Raw genomic sequence first — 17,551 nt, forward strand, 5'->3', positions numbered from 1 at the left:
TCGTTGCTGACTAATTTTTTTGAGTACTCGTTACAATTAAATGAGTACTCAATATCTTCAATACAATCCAATTAAAAAATTGATTGAAACTGAAAATAACTAAACAAGTATATACGGCCGTAAGTTCGCCCAGGCCGAATCTTATGTACCCTCCATCATGGATTGCGTAGCAACTTCTACAGACTGACTGTCATCCACAATCGTAGTACTTGGGTTGTGGTTGTTGTTGTAACAGTTTTGAATGTACCCAATAAACACAGGATGAGCGTTTTTCAAACGCAACAATTTTTCAGTTTGAGGGTAAATATAATTTTCAACATAAATTCAACTTGACTTGAAATAGCTCATCTTCAATACATCTTCAAATTGTTTGCGAATTACTTCCCATTTGCCAAAATGTTGACGAAATCTTTGAAAAGGTGTTGAAGATAATATGAGAAAACTTTGACAAAACACTACCCTAAAATGCAACGAAAAAACCATGTGGTTTTCAATACTTATTTGTGCAACGAAGTCCGTGGTCAATTGGAAGAAATAAAAAAATGGAAAATTTTAGACAAATAACCAAATAGTTTATAAAAATAGGTAAGTGAAAATAAAAAATGAAATAAAACTTTATGGAAGTCACTAAATGTATATCTCTTTGCAGAAACTAAAATTATGGATTCTACGTTCTTGAAAACATTAAAAAGCTGACCGGTGAAAAAATGGTGGACAATTAACTGGAACTGTTTCAAATAGTTTATAATAATTCAACACTTTAGAGAAGTCACTAAATTTAAATCTCTTTGCAGAAAACTAAAATCTTTGGATGCTACATTCTTGCAAACATTAAGAAGCTGACCAATGAAAAATGAGTGACTTATCGACAATAAAAAGTTTCCAGAAACATTACAAGTGCAACCAATTAAAATTGTTAAAAACAACAAATTGTTGAAATCAAAAAACTTCTGGATGAAAATGTGCAGCACATCGTCAGTTTAATTCATATGCTATTATCAGTTTAAAATGGATATTTTGTGAATTCCTTCTGCTGGAAATCAATTCTAACACGCGGTCAGTACGTTCCTAATTTCAAATTACCCGCATGTTAATAAATTTTAATGCTGTTTTATGACACCAAAAGGAAGGAAAACGAATTATCAATGCAAAAGTGTTTGAGATATTTAAAGTTTTGTTTTTCGTTTTTATTTTGTTCTTATTTGTTGATATGTTTAATAAGATTATTATTTTATTTATTGGTATTGTAGTGTATTATGTAGTGTAGTGCATTATTATATATTTTATTTTGATGAAAATGAATAAATTATACAATATTCATAGAATTTTGGCTTTGACTTTCAATTTGAAGTGTGGATATCATTCATACAAATTTAGGTTGAAAAGTATTTGCAACGATGTTAATTTTGAATTTGACTCGCATCGAAAATTGTTTGACAAATTATTGAGTAGCGATGCATTTCAATTTGAGGATAACACTTGAGATATTATTGCTAATGTGTTGAATTTCACTGTTGAGGGTAATGTCTGTTTTTTGTTGAGAACGCGATTTTCTCAACAATTTCTCAACTTGAATATTACCCTAATCCTTTGAAAAAATGTTTGAAAAATTGTTGAAATTTAGCATTTTTCAAACGTTTGTGTTTATTGGGTAGTTTCCCAATAAACACAGGATGAGCGTTTTTCAAATGCAACAACTTTTCAGTTTGAGGGTAAATATAATTTTCAACATAAATTCAACTTGACTTGAAATAGCTCATCTTCAAATTGTTTGCGAATTACTTCCAATTTGCCAAAATGTTGACGAAATCTTTGAAAAGGTGTTGAAGATAATATGAGAAACTTTGACAAAACACAACCCTAAAATGCAACGAAAAAAACATGTGGTTTTCAATACTTATTTTTGCAACGAAGTTCGTGGTCAATTGCAAGAAATAAAAAAAAAATGGAAAATTTTAGACAAATAACCAAATAGTTTATAAAAATAGGTAAGTGAAAATAAAAAATGAAATAAAACTTTAAGGAAGTCACTAAATGTATATCTCTTTGCAGAAAACTAAAATTATGGATTCTACGTTCTTGAAAACATTAAAAAGCTGACCAATGAAAAAATGGTGGACAATTAACTGGAACTGCTTCAAATAGTTTATAATAATTGGTACGTCAGTATGAAAAATTAAATCAACACTTTAAAGAAGTCCCTAAATTTAAATCTCTTTGCAGAAAACTAAAATCTTTGGATGCCACATTCTTGCAAACAATAATAAGCTGACCAATGAAAAATGAGTGGCTTATCGACAAGAAAAAGGTTGCAGAAACATTACAAGTGCAACCAATGGTTAGGTTAGGTTATGTGGCAGCCCGATGTATCAGGCTCACTTAGACTATTCAGTCCATTGTGATACCACAGTGCAACCAATTAAAATTGTTGAAATGAACAACTTCTGGATGAAAATGTGCATCACATCGTCAGTTTAATTCATATGTTATTATCAGTTTAAAATGGATATATTGTGACTTCCTTCTGCTGGAAATCAATTCTAACACGCGGTCCAGTACGTTCCTAATTTCAAATTGCCCACATGTTAATAAAAGGAAGGAACCAAAAGGAAGGAAATCGAATTATCAATGGAAAAGTGTTTACTAATAATGTTTAAAGGCCGGTACTATGTTCATTCTTGCGAAAAATGGAAAAAATTTCGCAAATTTTTCGCATTTTTTGGTTTTGTATGGAGTTTCAACGCGAAAACCGAATAGAGTACCGGCCTTAAGATATTTAAAGTTTTGTTGTTTGTTTTGTTTTTCTTTGTTCTTATTTGTCGATATGTTTAATAAGATTATTATTTATCAATTGGTATTGTAGTGTATTATGTAGTGTAGTGTATTATTATATATTTTATTTTGATGAAAATTAATAAATTATACAAAATTCATAGAATTTTGGCTTTGACTTTCAATTTGAAGTGGGGATATGATTCATACAAATTTAGGTATTTGCAACGATGTTAATTTTGAATTTGACTCGCATCGAAAATTGTTTGACAAATTATTGAGTTGCGATGCATTTCAATTTGAGGATAACACTTGAGATATTATTGCTAATGTGTTGAATTTTACTGTTGAGGGTAATGTCTGTTTTTTGTTGAGAACGCGATTTTCTCAACAATTTCTCAACTTGAATATTACCCTAATCCTTTGCAAAAATGTTTGAAAAATTGTTGAAATTTAGCATTTTTCAAACGTTTGTGTTTATTGGGTTCATCCATTTTGTTCTATCCCAATAAACACAGGATGAGCGTTTTTCAAATGCAACACCTCTTCAGTTTGAGGGTAAATATAATTTTCAACATAAATTCAACTTGAAGGCCGGTATGCACCTCTAGCGAAATTTTCGGTACCAAAAATTTATTTAAGTCTACAACAAAAAAAACAGGGCTGTGTACACAAATTTTAAACCAGCTAATCGCTTTTAAAAATTGTTAATATATGTTCCAAATATTCCTCAAATAAATTGTTTATTATTTACAGACCTTTTAAAACTTTTACGCACACAATGATTGTAATAAATTAAATGTTTGCTGCCAAAATATGCTTTTGACAACCCTGTTATTTTCATTAGAGGTGCGTACCAGCTTACGAAATTGAACGCTACCGAAAATTTCGTTAGCATAAATAGCAATGCATTTCTTATGGGAATGAAATTTTTTGCTAGAGGTGCATACCGGCCTTGACTTGAAAAAGCTCATCTTCAATACATCTTCAAGTTGTTTGCGAATTACAACCAATTTGGCAAAATGTTGACGAAAACATTGAAAATGTGTTGAAGATAATTGGAGAAAACTTTGACAAAACACTACCCTGAAATGCAACGAAAAAAACCACATGGTTTTCAATACTACTTTGGACAACAAAGTTCGTGGAAGAAATACAAAAATGTGGAAATTTTTTAATAATCAATTGAAATTGCTTATAATAATTGGTAAGTAAAACTAAAACACGAAATGAAAACTTTAAGGAAGTCACTAAACTCAAATCTCTTTGCAGAAGACTAAAATATTTGGATGCTGATTCTTGGACACATTAAGAGGCTGGCCGATGAACAATGGTAGTGGCTTATCGAGAAGAGAAAGTTTCCATAAATCAAAGTGCAACCAAAAAAACTTGGTATTTATGCTTTTCCATATCAACAACTACTGGATGATAATTCGCATCACATCGATAGTTTAATTTACATCGCATCATCGGTTTAATTTGCTATTTTGTGAATTGAAATTGCTGGAAATTTATTCCAATTATCTGGTCATCAAGTTCCTGAAATATTTTAATAACAACAATTTTGTTACACCAACGTTCTTGAGGAAATCACGAAGTACGTGGTCAGTTGGAAGAAATACAAATTGGTAAGTCAAAATAAAAAGTGAAATGAAAACATAATGGAAATCACAAAACTCGATTGTTTTGCAGAAAACTAAAATCATTGGATGGTATATTCTTGGAAGATGTTGGCCGATGAAAAACCAATGAAGGAAACAACAAAGAAAAGTTTTCAGAAAACTTACAAAGTGCAACCAATTAAAACAAAGTGCAACAATTCCTATATCAAGAACTTCTGGATGAAAATGTGCATTACATCAATTTACATCCCGTCATCAGGTTGATATTTTGTGATTTCCTCTTGCTGGAATCTATTCTAACACACAAGCCAGCAAGTTCCTCGATACTAATTATTTCAAATTGCCAGCATATTAATTAATAGTTATTTGACACCAACATTATGGAGGAAATGGAATTATAGATGTAAAAATGTTTAAGACATTTTAAGTTGTATTCATAGTTTTATTTATTAATACGTTTAATAAGATAATTACATTTTGATTGGTATTATATTATTATTTGTATATATTATTAATGTCATTTTTCAGATTATTATATTTGTTAACGAAAAAAATAATAAAATTTACAAAATCCCTAGAAATTTAGTATTGACTTTCAGTTAGAACTAGGATTGACTTTCATACAAATTGTGGTTTGAAAGTATTCGCAACAATGCTAATTTTTTATTTTTCTCACGTTGAAAACTGTTTGAGAAATTATTGAGTAGCGATGCATTTCAATTTGAGGATTCCAATTGAGAAATTATTGCTATTGTGTTGAATTTTACTGTTGAGGGTAATGTCTGTTTTTTGTTGAGAACGCGATTTTCTCAACAATTTCTCAACTTGAATATTACCCTAATCCTTTGAAAAAATGTTTGAAAAATTATTGAATTTTAGTATTTTTCAAACGTTTGTGTTTATTGGGATGCTTGTGTAGTTCAGCTGATAGCCAGATCAAGGAACTCTGCGACAAGGATGGGGTGTGTCCAGAGTGATCTGGTAGTGAGACGGGTACGTTTAGCTGAGCAAGCAATACAATTAAAAAATTGATTGAAACTGAAAATATAATCAGTAAACAAGTATATACCGCCGTAGGTTCGGCCAGGCCGCCGAATCTTATGTACCCTCCATCATGGATTGCGTAGCAACTTCTACAAAAGACTGTCATCCACAATGGTACTACTTGGGTTGTGGTTGTTGTTGTAACAGTTTTGAATGTAGTTTCATCCATTTTGTTCTATGCTTGTGTAGTTCAGCTGGTAGCCAGATCAAGGAACTCTGCGACAAGGATGGGGTGTGTCCAGAGTGATCTGGTAGTGAGACGGGTAGACTTAGCTGGGCAAGCAAAAAGGTGACGAGTGTCATGTGGCCCTTGATGGGACACACGTCAGCTACGCTGCTATCAATCACTGATAGGTATGAATTGAGGCGGCTGCACTTCCCTGATCTTAGTTGGGCCAAAACTACCCCTGTCTGCCGTGGGAGGTCTCTCTCCTTCGGTGATTAACCTTGTAACATCTCACCGCTTCAGCTACAGTATCCTCATCAATCCTGTTCAGTTCAGACCTGCCTGATCTAGAGGCTCTCTTTTATAACGCTGGATCCCTAGAAGGTGAAGATCAATCCTTACATTCCTGGGTGCTGGGTATACCACAAGATGGTGATTTGGATGGTACTGCTTTGACAACATGTTATTGCGTCGATGCTCTGGGATGATCTTGGTCTCCGCATAAAGGTGATCCAGGGGTGTGCTGCGGGTACATCCTGTCGCAGTGAGGTGTTCACACTGGCGCTGCATAATTTACCACATACCGGACAATTGCCTTATATTTATGGCGTTTTCTTTTCTTGTAAAAAATGCACACTTTTTTTGCATTTTGCCCGGAAAATGTACTCTTTAGGTTCTTTTCTAAAAAAAACAGGCAAAAGTGCGAAAAGGCTTCGAATTCTGTTGTGAAAATAGCGCCACGCTGGGAGGCAAATTACGGGCATTTTCAGCACTGCCAACAAACGAGAGTGCTGCGATTGCCCTGTTTCCTTCTTTGAATTCTTTTCTGCCCGCTGAAATGATAGCATTTTTTTAGGTTGCTGGTAACATTTTAAAAATGCGCATTCTGTACAGACAAAATGAAGGCAAAGCACTTTTTTCAGAAAAGAAAACACCATTAGTCAACAAGGTTTCTTTATCCGCAATTCAAGTGCTGCCGGCAAACGACTTGAGGACCTTGTTTCTACCGCGGAGCTTATCACAAATTGCAGTGGCATGGGCAGACGACTTGAAAAGACTGTCGAATGTGCCCCTAAAATCTTGGGGTAATTTGTGGTTCGCCGTCGATTCTGACTTTCAACTGTCTGTGTACTTCCGCAGTCCATGTAGTGAATAGTGTGGCTGAGGATTTGGTGGGAGATATCCTTGCAGTGAAATAACTGGTAAGATCAGCGAGGTAGACGTTCAATCGATGTCATATGTCATCAAAAATGGGTCCGGATGCCATGATTGTACAATCTCGACGCCGTCAGGAGGGGGTGGAATCGAGGACAGGTAGAGATTAAACAGTGCCGGAGTTATCACCCCACTCTGGGGAACTCCCTATTTAACTCTTCTTGTCCCTGAATTCCACGTACGAAAGGCGTCCGCACATATAATTCTGTCCCCTATTGATATGTGTCAAAATGGCATGTAAGGCTGGTGTCGTACTGTGTATCTTACGGAATCCATGTTGATGGTGGGCAGCTGTAAAATTCTCCACAAGGCTGGGGAAGAGTAGTGCCTCAAGTGTCTTGGCTACCGGCGAGAGAAGGGATATCGGTCTGTACGATTCACCTTTACTCGAATCTTTGCCTGGCTTCCGTAGTGGAATCAGTCATCCCATCTTCCAGACATCGGGTATAATGAGTGATTCCAAGGACAAATTCTGTAGAATTTTCCATCAAAAATGGAAAAACCAGATTAACTTGAATCGCTATTTGTGAATGTTGTAACTTCCGGTTCCATTCCTAGTTATAAAGACAATTATCGCTCCTCAAAAAAAGATTATTTTATCAGAAGAATTCAATAAATTCAATTTATTTTTTTCGATTCAAAAAAATTATTATTTGTATGACAAATAACAACTAACGAATGACGAATAATTATTTGTGACACAAATAAACAGATAACAGTTGAAATTTGATTTCAAAAAATTCCAAATGAAAAATAACGAATAAAAAATGATTTGTTATTTGAATAAAAATTTATTGAATAACGCCCAACACTGGCGCCTATATTGCCTCGATGGCGCAGTAGGCAGCGCGTAAGTCTCATAATCTTAAGAAGAAGTATTAGCGCCTAAAATCAGCAACAAAATTGTTGCCTAAAATTTAACATTGTTTTATTAATAAAATTACATTTTTCATTTAAAAAATAAAAACGAAAAACAACTAAAAGATTATAAACATGTATTGAACTAACATGGTAAAAGCAATATTTGGTATGGCGCAAGCCAATTTCCTATCCTCCCCAAGTTTATAATCTTTGTGCAAATCGACCATTGTTTAAAATTTTTACCATATTTAAAGTTTTGATAAGTAGTTATATCCTTTTGTTATATAAGTTGACAATTATTTTATTATTACATTATTAAATTTTATATATTATATTGTCAAGAGTGTTCCAATATCTTCGTCTTTGTGGTAAAAAGTCATTTTTATACCCTCCACCATAGGATGGGGGGTATACTAACTTTGTCATTCCGTTTGTAACACATCGAAATATTGCTCTAAGACCCCATAAAGTATATATATTCTGGGTCGTGGTGAAATTCTGAGTCGATCTGAGCATGTCCGTCCGTCCGTCCGTCCGTCTGTTGAAATCACGCTAACTTCCGAACGAAACAAGATATCGACTTGAAACTTTGCACAAGTAGTTGTTATTGATGTAGGTCGGATGGTATTGCAAATGGGTCATATCGGTCCACTTTTACGTATAGCCCCATATAAACGGACCCCCAAATTTGGCTTGCGAGGCCTCTAAGAGAAGCAAATTTCATCCGATCCGGCTGAAATTTGGTACGTGGTGTTAGTATATGGTCTCTAACAACCACGCTGGTCCACATCGGTCCATAATTATATATAGCCCCCATATAAACCGATCCCCCGATTTGGCTTGCGAGGCATCTAAGAGAAGCAAATTTCATCCGATCCGGCTGAAATTTGGTACGTGGTGTAAGTATGTGGTCTCTAACAACTATGCAAAAATTGGTCCACATCGGTCCATAATTATATATAGCCCCCATATAAACCGATCCCCCGATTTGGCTTGCGAGGCCTCTAAGAGAAGCAAATTTCATCCGATCCGGCTGAAATTTGGTACATGGTGTTAGTATATGGTCACTAACAACCATGCACAAATTGGTCCACATCGGTCTATAATTATATATAGCCCCCATACAAACCGATCCCCCGATTTGGCTTGCGAGGCCTCTAAGAGAAGCAAATTTCATTCGATCCGGCTGAAATTTGGTACATGGTGTTAGTATATGGTCTCTAACAACCATGCAAAAATTGGTCCACATCGGTCAATAATTATATATAGCCCCCATATAAACCGATCGCCAGATTTGATCTCCGGAGCCTCTTGGAAGACCAAAATTCATCTGATTCAGTTGAAATTTGGTACGTGGTGTTAATATATGGCCTCAAACTCCCATACAAAAATTGGTTGAAATCAGTCAATAATTATATATAGCCCCCATATAAACCGATCCTCAGATTTGACCTCCGGAGCCCCTTGGAAGAGCGAAATTCATCCGATTCGGTTGAAATTTGGTACGTGATGTTAGTATATGGTATCCAACAACCATGCAGGAATTGGTTCATATCAGTCCATAATTATATATAGCACCCATATAAACCGATTCCCAGATTTGACCTCCGGTGCCTTTTGGAGAAGCAAAATTCATCCGATCTGGTTGAAATTTTGTACGTGGTGGTAGTATATGATATTTAACAACCATGCCAAAAGTGGTCCATATCAGTCCATAATCATATATAGCCCCCATATAAACCGATCCCGAGATTTGGTTTTGGGGCCTCTTGGAGGAGCAAATTTCATCCGAGTTAGTTGAAATTTGGTACATTGTGCTAGTATATGGCCGTTAACAACCATGCCTAACTAGGTCCATATCGGTCTATAGTTAATATAGCCCTCAGATAAATCGATCCCCAATCACACAAAAATTGGTCCATATCAATAATTGTAAAGGGTGATTTGTTAAGAGCTTGATAACTTTTTTTTTAAAAAAAACGCATAAAATTTGCAAAATCTCATCGGTTCTTTATTTGAAACGTTAGATTGGTCCATGACATTTACTTTTTGAAGATAATTTCATTTAAATGTTGACCGCGGCTGCGTCTTAGGTGGTCCATTCGGAAAGTCCAATTTTGGGCAACTTTTTCGAGCATTTCGGCCGGAATAGCCCGAATTTCTTCGGAAATGTTGTCTTCCAAAGCTGGAATAGTTGCTGGCTTATTTCTGTAGACTTTAGACTTGACGTAGCCCCACAAAAAATAGTCTAAAGGCGTCAAATCGCATGATCTTGGTGGCCAACTTACCGGTCCATTTCTTGAGATGAATTGTTCTCCGAAGTTTTCCCTCAAAATGGCCATAGAATCGCGAGCTGTGTGGCATGTAGCGCCATCTTGTTGAAACCACATGTCAACCAAGTTCAGTTCTTCCATTTTTGGCAACAAAAAGTTTGTTAGCATCGAACGATAGCGATCGCCATTCACCGTAACGTTGCGTCCAACAGCATCTTTGAAAAAATACGGTCCAATGATTCCACCAGCGTACAAACCACACCAAACAGTGCATTTTTCGGGATGCATGGGCAGTTCTTGAACGGCTTCTGGTTGCTCTTAACTCCAAATGCGGCAATTTTGCTTATTTACGTAGCCATTCAACCAGAAATGAGCCTCATCGCTGAACAAAATTTGTCGATAAAAAAGCGGATTTTCTGCCACTGATTTTGGTAATAAAATTCAATGATTTGCAAGCGTTGCTCGTTAGTAAGTCTATTCATGATGAAATGTCAAAGCATACTGAGCATCTTTCTCTTTGACACCATGTCTGAAATCCCACGTGATCTGTCAAATACTAATGCATGAAAATCCTAACCTCAAAAGAATCACCCTTTATATAAGCGTGCAAAAGTCCATATCGATTCGTAATTATTTGTAGACTTACCTACACATACTTGTTTTTGTCTAATGTATACCACGTATGGACTAACTCACAATTTAGAACCCAAGTAATTCGATTGTGGATGACAGTCTTTCGTAGAAGTTTCTACGCAATCCATGGTGGAGGGTACATAAGATTCGGCCTGGCCGAACTTACGGCCGTTTATACTTGTTTATTCTGTGAGTTGCAAAGTTTTATCGGACGTCACGTTTGGTTTTGTGGTCAGAAACAGTCTAAGCATATTCTTCGTCTAATTGAGCTCATTTAGGTAGGATTTGGCTAGGCTTTATGAATTGTCGACCAAGTCTTATAAAGTGATGAATAATGAAATAATCTACGGATTACTTTGCAGTTTCACGAAGGCCGATTCGATTTTTGGCCTAATGCCCAAGCTAATTTTTCGGTCGAGCTCTAGCAATTGCTACATTTTGCTTCTGATCTTATTGAAATTTTTCACTTCCTTATTGACTGAAGAGACCAAATTACAGCGATCTCTAGCAACCCAACCCCAACATAGTACGAACGATAAATAAGTTTCGGCTTCGGTTAATCGACCTTATCACGCTGAATCCGAACTCCGTTCGAGCTTTACTATTAATAGTTCGCATTTATCTCCCATAAAAAGTGTATGCAAACGAAATGTCCGCTTGAGGTGCAGATGGTGATAAAATTTCTCTAGCAAAAATGCATTTCAAATTTCGTAAAAAATTTGAGTAGTATTTAAAATGTTGCTTTAAGTAACTGTATAAGGGCTTTGTAAAGGTAGAATTACATACCATGCGTTCAATGCGTCCGATGATTGAAGAGTTGAAATTTCTCTTTGAAATCAAAAGCCCGAATAGTCTGCCGCAAACAGAAAAAATCAACCCTTCCATCAACGCACGGATTGACGCATGGTGTGTAGTTCAACCCTAAGTTACATATGAAATAAATAAAAAATATAATTCATGAGTCAAATGTGTGATAAGTACTATGTTCTATATAATTTATGTCAAATAGTAATATATATTTTTTTGTTTATTTGAAATGTTAATGAAATTTTTAAATGTTAATAAAATTTGCATCCCTAACGTTGTGATAGCAGATGTTGACTAGTTGCTATGAGTAGTTTTTAATTCTTTAATTCATTTGTTTTATGTTTTTCTATTATTTCGTTATATATTATTTCATATCAATTATTTTTTTTTTATTTTATTGAGTCTTATTACTAGCTTTTTATGTTAGTAATATTGACTTACTCACGGAGTAGTTTTGTATTCATGTGGGTTTTTTTAAATTTTGTTTTACTTTTTATTTTTAATTTTTAAAATTAATAGTAAATAAAATTAATTTTTATACCCTGCGCCACACTGTGGAACAGGGTACTATAAGTTAGTGCATATGTTTGCAACACACAGAAGGAGACGATGGCAAAAATGCTCAGGGTGGGCTCTTGAGTCGATATAGCCATGTCCGTCTATATATATATAGATATATATATATATATATATATATATATATATATATATATATATATATATATATATATATATATATATATATATATATATATATATATATATATATATATATATATATATATATATATATATATATATATATATATATATATATATATATATATATATATATATATATATATATATATATATATATATATATATATTTCGCCCGATATGGACTTATATGGCCCCAGAAGCCAGAGTTTTAACCTAATTTGCTTAAAATTTTGCACAAGAAGAACAATTAGTACTATAGTCAAGTGTGCCAAATTTTATTGAAATCGGTTCAGATTTAGATGTAGCTCCCATACATATCTTTCGCCCGATATGGACTAATATGGTCCCAGAAGACAGTTTTATCCCAATTTGGTTCAAATTTTGCACTAGGAGTACAATTAGTAGTGTAGTCAAGTGTGCCAAATTTTTTTGGAATCGGTTCAGATTTAGATATAGCTTTCGCCCGATTTACACTCATATGACCACAGAGGCCAATTGTTTGCTCCGATTTAGTTGAAATTTTGCAGAGGGAGTAGAATTAGCATTATAGCTATGCGTGCCAAATTTGGTTGAAATCGGTTCAGATTTAGATATAGCTCCCATATATATGTTTTTCTGATTTCGACAAAAATGGTCAAAATACCAACATTTTCCTTGTAAAATCGCCACTGCTTAGTAGAAAAGTTGTAAAAATGACTCTAATTTTCCTAAACTTCTAATACATATATATCGAGCGATAAATCATAAATAAACTTTTGCGAAGTTTCCATAAAATTGCTTCAGATTTAAATGTTTCCTAACATTGTGTTTTTTACTAACATTGTGTTCCACCCTAGTGCATTTGAGTCTATTTTGTACAGGTCTATCAAATTCTGTCCAGATCGAGTGATATTTAAATGTATGTATTTGGGACAAACCTTTATATATAGCACAAAATTGACTGATGTGATATGGTATCGAAAATTTAGATCTACAAAGTGGTGCAGGGTATAATATAGTCGGCACCGCCCGACTTTAGACTTTCCTTACTTGTTTATATATATATTTTTTGAAATTTTAATAATTTGTTTGTTAATTGTTTTAATTAATGTGTATCCCTTTGTTTTAAATTAATTAATACTATTTATGTTACTTTTATCCAGTTTTTAAGCTCATGTACCTTTTTTATAATTTATAATTGTTGTTACGTTTTTGTAGATTTAAAATCCGTATTTGGCCTTGCGGCTTGGATTCGTGAAAAAAGAATAAATAAAATGTTCGCGCTCTCTGCACGGGGAAATTTTAAGCTCTAAACTCGCCATGATAAATAAAACATACATGTAATAAAAAAATAAAAACTTCATTCATTTTATTAAACTCTTTCTAAAACAAGAAAAAAAAATATAAAAATCTTCATTTAATACTATCAATATAGTTAACAGGGGGGAAAAATAAATGATATATGTAATTGGAACATATATGTTTTAAGTAAACATTTTATGGAAATAATATAAAGCTATATGTAAAATAATCAATGCATATATAGAATCTTGTGCCCAAGACTTCATTATAATAAATTCGTTATATATAGATTGTATTCAGCACATACACAGATGCTGTAAAAATTTTCTTGTACTCAATACAAAAGAAAAAATAATGTAATGTTAATGTTTCAAATGAGATTACAGACTATTTGGTTCAACCTTTTAGGCATGTGGAAGCTTAGGCGTGGCGGCCACAGTAGCTATAGGCTTTTGGGAAACAATTGTAGGTCCTGTAGTTGATGATATTGTCGATGTAATTGTTCTTGGTGCTATAGTGGGAGCTTTTGAGGTTGACATTGATCCTTTAATAGTCTGAGCGGTATGATTTGTTGTGTTCGTTGGAGGCACATAATGATTTTGTTGTTTATATCCTAGTCCAGCTAAGTGTTGGTCTTGACTTCCTTTGTTTGGATATTGCATCGTTTGAGCTGTTGCTGGTTGTTGCATGTAATTTGATTGATGCTGGTTTTGTATGCCATTATTTGCATTTTGCATCATTGCTACCGTCGGTTGTTGTGGATTGTATATTGAAGGTGATCCCAAGTGGTTTTGTGTGGGGTACATTTGCATGTTATTCCTTAGTGATTCTGTATAGGTAGGAGTATTAGCGTACGCAACATTACCATGGCCATACCCTGATGTCGATGTAAAGCCATTTTGGCCATAATTCATGGTTACCGATGAAGATTGTGGTGGTTGGTGCCGATTGCTCCCTATGTGATGCTGGTATTGTGGTGTAACTGTGGCATGTGAAACATATGAAGATCCCTGGTAGTTTGTATATGTTGGATGGACATACGATGGAGGGATCGGTTGTAGATTATTTATCACTGTTGGATTATAGGGTACTTGATTAGCCGTGGGATTATTTGGCATTATATACCTAATAGGGGAATGTTGAGGAGCTGTTGCTGAGTTTGCATAACCGCCATATGAAGCTACTGTGGGTTGTTCACAATTCATGGTTGGTGGTTGGTAGTAATTCGAGTAATAGGAATAATGTCCCGATTGATTTGGGATGGCATTCAAATACATATGGTTACTTCCAGATCCGCTATTTACGTTAGCTTGATTCACAGGATTTTGTGGGCCAATGTTAGCTGTTGGTGGCATTTCTGGGGGTTGGGTGTAATGTGTTTGTTTGTTCATTGGTGTCAATTGATTATGGTTCGCACTAGAATTCATAGAAATCCGACTAGCAGTTGTTGATTCGCTATTTATGACAGTCTGATTTATGCAGTTTTGAAGACCATTATTAGCTGCTGGTGATATTCCTGGATGTTGGGTATAATGTGTTTGTTTGTTCGTTACTGTCACCGGATTATTATTTACTATATTACCCATTTGAGGAATATTGGGGGCAGAACTGTGTGAAATTCCATTGGAATTCATAGATATCCGATTACCAGTTGTTGATTCGCTATTTACAACGACCTGGTTTATGGAGTTTTGAAGTCCACTATTAGCTGCTGGTGGTATTCCTGGGTGTTGGGTGTAATGTGTCTGTTTGTTCGTTACTCTTAACTGATTATTATTTACTAAATTACCCATTTGTGGATTATTGGGGACAGAACTTTGCGGAATAATTTGGGAGACTTGCGGTAGCATTCCGATTTGTACATTTCTTTGGTAATTGGTTTGGCTTATAACTGAAGAATGAATCATGGTGTGTGTTGAAGGAGTATTCGAGAACGTATTGTTCAAGGAAGGTCGCATAGACCTGGTTTGACTTGGGACTTGTTGGGTCGTTTCCACATTAACAGAACCATTTATGGGTTGGTTAGTATTATCCACAGCTGAGACTCTAATGCCTTGTGTTGAAGGAGGGTTTAAACTGGAGCCATTCATAGGTGGCCGTAAAGACATTGTTTGGGTTGGATTCGTTTCATTTGATTTTTGAAATGGCACATACGAATTACTTTGTATTCTTAATCTATTTGAATCGTTATTTGTTGGTTCAGGGCAGGGTCCACGAAATGTGTTCATTTGGTGATTTGAATTGGAGGACGCTTGAATGGTTTGCATACGTTGCACAATGTTTTGCGAATTTTTGGAATTTAAATTCATCTGTGTAGCCGTTGAGTATTCAATGGATGTTTTTGACGGGTTTAACAGACTCGTCATTGCAATACATTTTAATTTTGGCTTTTCGCTCATATTGTCTAGCTTTTCCTTTTCTTTTGCATGACTTTCAGCCACTACATCATCATCTTCTAGAATTATCACACTATCATCATTGCCTGGACATTCCTCCAACTCGGTTTTAACTGCCGTCAATTGTTTATTTGCACCATCGGGGCCACCACTATCTATGTGAACGTGTAAGTCATTCAACGAAACAACAGAGATATTGAATTTCGACATCAATTCAATTCGCAGTTTTAATTTATTCGTAGTGTGAACCTTTTGGTAATGATCATTTGCCAATTGCAATGATTCAATAGGCAGATTACACCAATCGCAAAAGTATTTCAGTACAAATTTATGATACCTTTTCAAATGTAAAATAAACGCATCACTTCTCATACCACGTTCGCCACAGCAAAAACAATTGCGTATCGTCGAAAACGACAAGCATTCATTTGCAAGAACAATAGCTATGCCCATGGATGTATGCCTGTTCCTGTTTCTCATCAATTTTATCACTGGCACATCACGGGCAGCATGCTCCTGTCGTATGTGATTACCTAATTTGGAGCGTGAATGATGTATACTAACACAGGATGTACAAATGAAAAATCCAAAATTTGAATGCTGATCAACATGGTTTATGACATCATCCCAATTGCGACAAGTCTTCAAATGCAAATCACAATGACTGCAGGAAAATGAAGTGCCATTGATACTATGATTTTGTCGAACATGTTGGTAAATTGCTTTGATTTCTACGGCCCGAAAATCACAGCTATGATTGAAGCATTTCATTTTCAATTTTCGTGTTATGGTTTTCTCATAATCTTCGAACCAAGGTGACGAACGACTGGATATTGGCCAGCTGCATTTGATATTAAGAGAATCCTTAACAATCAAATCCTTTAGACGTACATCAAGGACATTCAATAGTTCGGCCACGAATTCCGAACGATCTGTCAGCATTTCACTTTGTAGGAGTATGAAATATGAGTAACTTAAATTGCAACGAACTTTCTCTAGCCTCAGTGGGCCCAAGGCATGATGTTCTCTTAAACCATGATCACTAGCAGCGTCATTATTTCTAAATGTTGCAGGACAATGAAAACAAATATAGGTGTGCCTGCGGTGCTCTTCAAAATGAGACTTGTAGTCTGTCAATGAGATCGTTGTGGTCTCGGAACAATGGGGACATTGGCATTCTAAACAATGGTGTTTTAAACGCATATGGCGCAGCCATAGATCGTAAACAGAAAAGAAACCTCCACATAGGGCATCGGGACACCGAAATAGACTATCAGGGGCAATGCCCGTCCTTTCGGTTAGTTTACGTAAACGAACTTTGATTATTTCTTCTTGACCTTTAAGTAGTTGTTCCGCATTGGGTTTAGATTCTCTTTCCGTCTCATTCGCTTTTTCATTGCACGATTGATTTACAGCTTCATCCAATGTGGCCTGAACTTCTATAAATGGCACTGTTTGAGTTTGTGTGAATATTTGTAAATTATGTTGAAAATCCTAAATAGACACAATCGGTTAATATTAGTGTATAAACAATGTTAAAATGCAAAATAGTATACCTCGGATGCAGCAACCTTAGTACTACAGTGACTACAGATGTAGGGCAGTTCATCGGGATGTTTGAGCGCCACATGATGCCGAATGACTCTTTGGTCACCATCCATTAAGCTACAGTAAATACACGAAAATTTTCTATACATTTGAGGAACCATTGTTTCATGGTCATCTAATATATGCTTTTCCAGTAGATTCGAGTGATAAAATGTTTTTCCAGTACAATCT

General features: G+C 35.1%; 1 protein-coding gene and 2 long non-coding RNA genes across 4 annotated transcripts in view; 2 read left to right on the top strand and 1 right to left on the bottom strand.

The window, feature by feature from the left end:
• Positions 1 to 1,816: 1,816 nt before the first annotated feature.
• On the top strand, positions 1,817 to 2,938 carry LOC142230254 (uncharacterized). Its single transcript, XR_012720626.1, has 3 exons — positions 1,817 to 1,988; positions 2,053 to 2,158; positions 2,224 to 2,938. It is a non-coding gene; the product is annotated as an uncharacterized LOC142230254 (long non-coding RNA).
• A 465-nt stretch (positions 2,939 to 3,403) lies between these two features.
• Positions 3,404 to 4,975, top strand: LOC142232300 (uncharacterized). The gene is made up of 3 exons (XR_012721085.1): positions 3,404 to 3,979; positions 4,045 to 4,400; positions 4,465 to 4,975. It is a non-coding gene; the product is annotated as an uncharacterized LOC142232300 (long non-coding RNA).
• An 8,440-nt stretch (positions 4,976 to 13,415) lies between these two features.
• Positions 13,416 to 17,551, bottom strand: part of LOC142232301 (uncharacterized) — a 38,318-nt gene continuing 34,182 nt past the window's right edge. For both annotated transcript variants that reach the window (XM_075303055.1, XM_075303054.1), the window contains 2 exons: positions 17,329 to 17,549; positions 13,416 to 17,266 (listed from right to left, as the gene is read on the bottom strand). In XM_075303055.1, coding sequence (XP_075159170.1) covers positions 13,781 to 17,266; positions 17,329 to 17,549 — 3,707 coding nt within the window. In that variant the 3' untranslated portion in view covers positions 13,416 to 13,780. The remainder of the gene's footprint in view (positions 17,267 to 17,328; positions 17,550 to 17,551) is intronic.

Source organism: Haematobia irritans, chromosome 3 (assembly GCF_050003625.1).
Source record: "Haematobia irritans isolate KBUSLIRL chromosome 3, ASM5000362v1, whole genome shotgun sequence".
In the NCBI taxonomy this organism is placed as follows: domain Eukaryota; kingdom Metazoa; phylum Arthropoda; class Insecta; order Diptera; family Muscidae; genus Haematobia; species Haematobia irritans.